General features: G+C 38.6%; 1 protein-coding gene across 1 annotated transcript in view; it reads left to right on the top strand.

The window, feature by feature from the left end:
- The first annotated feature begins 5,426 nt into the window (after positions 1 to 5,426).
- PRTG (protogenin) overlaps positions 5,427 to 6,751 on the top strand; it is a 144,669-nt gene continuing 143,344 nt past the window's right edge. Inside the window, exon 1 of the mRNA XM_051980700.1 lies at positions 5,427 to 6,005. Coding sequence (XP_051836660.1) covers positions 5,933 to 6,005 — 73 coding nt within the window. The 5' untranslated portion in view covers positions 5,427 to 5,932. The remainder of the gene's footprint in view (positions 6,006 to 6,751) is intronic.

Here is a 6,751-nt window from a genome sequence, read left to right as displayed (position 1 = left end):
AAAAATAGAGTTTATAGTTTATCATACAGGCAAAATATGGCCATTGTATCTTAATAATATATGGAGTGATATGATCAGGCTAGCATGTAGTAATATCATTTTGGGAACTAGACAGAGTATATAGATTAGTGAAGGAGAGATTTAAGGCTGAGAAAATAATTAAGAAAAAGGCCAGGACTTGAAGTAGGGAAGTGACCTTGTGAAGGAGGAGAAAAGTATAGATGCAAGAAATGCTCTGGTGGTACAAATAACAAGACTTGGCAATTGGTTCTTTATATTAAACTTAAAAACATTTTCCTATAACTTTCATTCATTAATGAGAATTCTGTTGGCTAGAATTATACAGAATAATTTCACTTCCTCTTGAACACTGATAGTCCTTCAGGTATTTGAAAACAGATATCATCTCTTTCTCTCCTCCCCTTCTAAGTTCTCTTTCCCAGGAAGAATTTCTATCATTTGCTCCATTGTTTCTTATATGATATAAGATTCAGATCTTTCACAATCTTGGTATGGTGAAATTCGTGACTCTTTTGTCCCAGATACTAGGCTTCTCTTAATGCAGCTAAGATTGCATTAGCTTTTATTGACAAGCCTATTAGAGCACTGAAATATATTGAACCTTCAGTGAACTGAAACCCCTAATTCTTTTTTTATATGAATTGCTGTTAAGGCAGGTTTTCCTCTATCCTGAATTTACCCATTGATTTTTTGAACCTAAATGCATGCCTTAACATTTATCACTATTAAATTTTATCTTGTTAGTTTTGACCCATCATTTAAGCCTTCTGAAGTCTTTTTTGAATCCTATAATAACATATCAACTTTCTCTCCCAGATAAACAATTTTCAAAATTAATCATCCTTTGAAATGATCCTAGAGGTCTGACAGTCCAACCTCCAATTTAATGAAGGAATCCTTTCTGATATATCAAACAGGTGGTGTAGTCTCTAATGCTATTGAAAGACTTGATGAAAAGGTCGCAGAGACCAAACAAAAAAAGACATGAAGAATATATCAACCATATTTCATCAGTATATAGTTGGAAATATCATAGGAGATCTTACTAGTTTTTTTCTGAAAAAAGTACATTATTCAACAAATATTTATTAAGCAATTGCTATAGACAAGGCATAGTTCATAGAATTAGGTACTAGGGATATAAAACCAAAAAGTCAAACAGTTTCTGCCCTTATGGAAAATCTTTTTGACTTGTTAGATTAATAATAATGCAAAAGGGAATGTGATTTTCATGTAATTTGTTTTTGGAAAAGTCATGTTAATTCTTAGCACTTCCTTTCTTGAAACACTTATGCTATCTATTTAATACTTTGTTGAAGAATTTGCCAGGGATTGACATTAAGTCCACTTGTGAGTAGTTTTCAGAAATCACTTTTTATTCCTTTTTGAAAATCTAAAACAATGATCCATCTCTGGTTTTCTGGCATCTTTCCAGTTTCACCATGATGCCTCAAAGATGTTCATATCAGACAGTTCCCTCACTATGCTAGGATATGTCAACTAGTTTTAAAGACTTTAGCTATTCTAAACAGTCATACGCCTTCTTCATCTATCTTTGACAAATTCTCTATTTGCTATGGGTGTCCTGTTCTTTCATATTAATTTTTTCCTCAACATAAAAGAAGAAAGCAACATAAACATTAAGAATGTTAGTACAATGTTTAGAATGTTAAGTGCAGTCAGAAAGATCTTGTATCCTAAATGAATGTTATTTTTCATAGTACTCTTGGAGAATATGTGGTTATTACAATGATGCTATCACTGTACAAAACATTCCCAGTTCCTTTGAAACTGCTATTAGACACAGCTTACAAATCAATTAAATGAATGTCATTCCTTTTTAGTCAGTGATACTTTTAAAAACATATTTTATTGATTTAAAAGATAACATGACCCTTTTTATTTTTGTTTTTATTAATACCATTTTTTTTTGCATTACCATAATTTCCTCCAATGCTTTCATCTGCATTCAAACTTCATCAGTTCTATAGTTGGATGTGGATAGAATTTTCCATTGTGAGTTTTTTGAAATTGTCTTAGATTATTACTATATTATTGAAAAGAGCTAAATCAATCATAATTGATCATTGCTAATATTGCTGTCTCTACGTACAATGTTCTCCTGGTTCTTCTTATTTCACTTTGCATTTGTTCACATAAATCTTTCCAGGCTTTTCTGAAATCAGTATTCTATCAAAATCATATGCCACAACTTGTTCAGCCATTCGCCAATTGATGGGCATCTCCTCAATTTCCAATTCTTTGTCAACACAATAAAAGTTGCTATGAATATTTTTGTATGTGAAGATCCTTTTTAAAGGATCTTTTAAAAAGATCTCTTTGGAATACAGACCTAGTGGTAGTATTGCTAGATCAAAGGACATGCATAGTTTGTTCTTTGGGCATGGTTGGAAATTGATCTCCAGAATGGCTGGATCAGTTCTCAACTTCATCAACCAGGCCTTAGTGTCCCAATTTTCTTACATTCCTTCCAACATTCGTTATTTTTCTTTTCTTATTAGCCAATCTGATAGGAACTACTCCCTTTCTTATTCTAGATCATTTATTTTATTTATGCAGAATTTTTCAGTTTCATGTAACCAATTACATATTTTATCTTTTCTAATTGCCTTAATCCTTTTTGTAAAAATTGCTCTCCTTGTTTTATTGATTTTTAATGTTACTTTTATACTTAGATATATCTCTCTCCTTCAATTTTTTAAGGAGCCATCTCTTGTAAAAACAACAAATAAAATTTTAAAAAGAGAATAAGTTCAGTTAAACCAACACCAGTCAAGTTTGACAAAAAATGCAGTATTTCACCCTCATAGTTTCCCACTTTTGCAAAGTAGAAAAGAAAGTATATATTCTTTTTCTTTTTTCTGGGAACAAACTTTGTGGTCAGTATAATTAACATTCAGTTGTTGTTCTTATTCTTATTTTTGTTTTTCTTATTCTTCTTCCTGTTCTTCCAGTCTCTCCTCCTCCTCCTCCTCCTCCTTCTCCTCTTCCTCCTCCTCCTCCTCTTGCTCCTCCTCTTTTTCCTCCCATTAGATTGTAAGTTGCTTTAGGCCAGAGTCTGTCTTTTGCTCCTTTTGTATCCCCACCACTTAGTCTGGCACATGGGATGTACTTAAATGTTAACCAAACCAACATCACTCACATAGACCATCCAATTAATTCATTAGATTTGGCTTCAAATTTTTTCAGCTCTTTCTAAAAATCAAATCAAATGAAATGATTTACCATGATTGGAGAAATTCAAAAATATATACAAGGAAGACAATTCTGAAAGAATTCCAAAATATTTGAAATAATGTTAGTTTCATTGAAATAAATGCATAATAATTTTTTAAGGGTGACTATTTTGAAAAGGGATCACTTATTTGGATATGATTTCACCAAAGCATTAATTGGATATAGAAATTCTACTATATTTGTTTTTGAAAACAAGAAATATTAGTTATATCTTATAATCATAATTAATAAATTGATTCTTCTCACTCATAGAACAAGGCCTATGCCCCGTCTTTAAGAACAAAAGTCTTCTATGATTAATTGAACCCTTGAAGAAAAAGCTAAGTAAAGTGATAGTAAAAAAAAAAAAAATTCTTCTTTCTTCTTTTGATTTTCCCCTCCCCCAGGCTTTATTCTTCTGATTTATTCAGGAACATAAAAGCATCTTATTAGCAATTCTTATCCAGGACATATGAGCACTTAAGGTCCAGTGAAAGGTTATGGGGAGAGGAGGGGAAGGAAGAACACAGAGAAAAAAGTCACACAATGAAAAATGTCTACTTCAACTGCAATCCAGAATAAAACCTAACATTATTTCTAATATATTTTAATTATTAGAGAAATTTAAATCATTTTTGCAACTGTTTCTTTTTAAACATCTATAATGTTAATACTTGCTTTAAATCTTTACACCAAGATGCCTAAGAATTCAGTTGAAATAAAAGGAAAATTTTGGTTATCTGGTAAATAGTATTGTTTTTTTGAATCTAAAATTGAAGTAGCATAAAAAATCTGATTAACATTGTTAAGCGATAAGTTCCCATTCACTGCCTCCCTATTAGGCCTGGATGTGTACCCTCATTATTCAATGCACACCCATTACAAATAAAACTAATCGCCTCCTTGCAGGATATGAAATGGATATGATTTAAAATAAATCACAAATTTCTTTCATGCATTTATCAGATTAGATCCTATTATGCTTCTTTTGTTTGATAGTTAAGGTATTGATAAGATAGTATTGACAATTCTCCATTAAGATTTTCTCAGGATAGTTTAATTTTTCCTCCACATAAAGAGTAGTTTTTTTTTGTTTTGTTTTTTTTTTTTTTTTTTTTTTTTAGTATGCCAGGGGCATTGCTATTTGGAGGGCCTGTGACAAATGTTTGATTTCTTTCACCAGAATTCTTTAAAGATGGAATCACTCTTCAGGCCTTATGCCTATATGCTACCCATAATTCATCACAGATTATTATAAGAATGTGGTTATTTTTTTTTTAGTTTAAGACTTTGCAATTTGATTACATTTTTAAAAGTAGATATCAGTTCTCAGTTCAATTTCTTATAGCCTTACACACAAAAAAAGTTGAAAATAATATTCATGAATAGTTAACTATTAACTGCAAGTAGCCAACATTGATTTAATTTTTATCTGCATGTTCTTAAATCACTTAGCAAAGTACCCAACATATAAAATGTGCACTTAATAAGCGACTCTTGAATTGAACTGAATTTTTGTCTTTAGTGGCAATAAGGTGGCTTCCCGAGAGAGCTTTGAGGGTATCTGCAAAGCTTCTAATCAAGTCTGAAATGTTATATATTTTAAAGACCTTAAGAAAACTCGACAAGTTAAAAAAAACAAAAAACAAAACAACAACAAAAACAAATCGCAAAATCATTTTCTGGAAACTTAAGATGTTCAGGTCGAGTGGCTCTCCCACATCTGTTTTTGGGGGCTCTAGCCCCGAGCATGAATCCAGCACTGCTGACCAATCCTTGAAGTGGAGAACCGTCACCCTTTCCCATTTCTCCTCAGATTTCCCTCCACCCGGCCCCAGGGTGTGGGGAGTGGGAAAGGAGGAGGGGGAAGGACCAGAGGGATGGGTTGGGGGGAGAGAAGAAGTCTCCGGCCCCACCACATCTTTCATCACCATGCCTCCCTCCCCGAGACCCTCCGCCCCCTTTCCGACCTCCGGAGCAAGCTGGTCAGAGAGGGGGCCCCTTTCTCCTTTTCTATCCACTCTGTCCCCACCCCCTGGGAGAGAAAACAGAGTCTTTGTGGCCCTGCCTCCCAGAGCAGCGGCAGAAGCAGAGGGGGCGGGCCACAGGGCAGAGATACTTCGCCTGTCCGCCTGACCTCCAGGTGCATTGTCCAGCCGAGACCACCCCCAGCCCCATGCCGCGACCCTCCCCTCCCCCCATTTGGCTAGCCTTTGCTCCTTCCAGCGTCTCCTTCCGCCTGGCCGGCCATCCTGCCTACCGGTCACCAGAGGCCAGATGCACAAAGTAGTCCGAGGCTAGCGGTTGTGGACACCGGGAGGGAGAGAAACAACTCTTGTCCATCCCGCCTCCGCCCTGGCGCCGCCGCCTTCTTACCCCGCCCCTAGCGGGGCTCCGAGTTCGCTCCTCCTTTAGAACGTGGGTCTGTGCGCTGGGGGCCCGGCCACCGGGGCCAAAGAGTGCTATCCCCGCTCTCAGTTCCAGTCCACCCTTAGCCTAGTCGAGCTGCCTTGCGCTGTTTCGTGCCGCGCCGCAGAAGATCCACATCAGGAAACCCGGGCTGCTCAGTCCCCACGCTATCCCGGGCCCTCGAACAGGGAGGTAGGGGCAGGCGGGGGAGCCCCGAGCCAGCCAGGTGAAGCTTGAAGGGAACATGCTGGGGTAGCCTAATTGAATGGCGCCTTCTTCACGACCTCTCGCCCGGTTACGGCCACCGGAGATGCTACTCCGGGCCGTCCTGGTCCTCCTCATCTCCTGCTCAGGTGGGTGCCTTATTTTTTTTAAGAAGGGATGGAGGGAACGATGCGGGGTTTTGAGGAGGACACTTGAGAATGCGGAAGAAGGATCTCTCTGTGTTAGGTAGTCAGGGGATGACCCCCAGCTTGCACCTCCCCGCCCTGGAGGTCTGGAATCCCTCAAGGGCAAGGGGTGCAAAAGTTATTGAGGTCCTGTAGGGGGGAGGAATTTCATGCCTTCTCCCAGCAGACCGGGACCTGTTTCCCGCCGCAGTAGATTCCATGGCCACGCTGCCGTGACTACTGTCCACTTGCCTCCCCCTCCCATTCCTTCCTTCATCCATTGTCCCGGCTCCGGCCTCTCTCCCCGCCTTCTCGGTCAGCCCGCCGGACTCCCCTAGCCTGAGTCGCGGCGACGGCCGCACGTGGCTTTATTTATATTGTTTCCGTGGTGGCAGTGAAGTCGCCTAGGGGGCGCCCCACGAAGCTCAGCATGATGTGGACCAGAGGGACTCTCGAAACCTGAGGGGAGGCAAATTTAGAACCTTTATTCTCTCTTACCTTTCCAACGCTCAAGGAACTGACGAGGAGATAGAGACACGAGAGAAGGGGGGCTACTTTTTTACCAATTTTCACAGAGTTTGGGGATGGGAAAAAGAGGAGTGTGTGTGCTGCCTTCTCAGTCTTTAGGATAAATATCCTAAAGTTTTGAGGTATTTTGAGGAAATGGTATATTAAAGGGAGAGACCGATCTATGT

Source organism: Antechinus flavipes, chromosome 2, assembly GCF_016432865.1.
Source record: "Antechinus flavipes isolate AdamAnt ecotype Samford, QLD, Australia chromosome 2, AdamAnt_v2, whole genome shotgun sequence".
NCBI lineage: Eukaryota > Metazoa > Chordata > Mammalia > Dasyuromorphia > Dasyuridae > Antechinus > Antechinus flavipes.
This window is presented reverse-complemented; position numbering and strand designations above follow the sequence as displayed.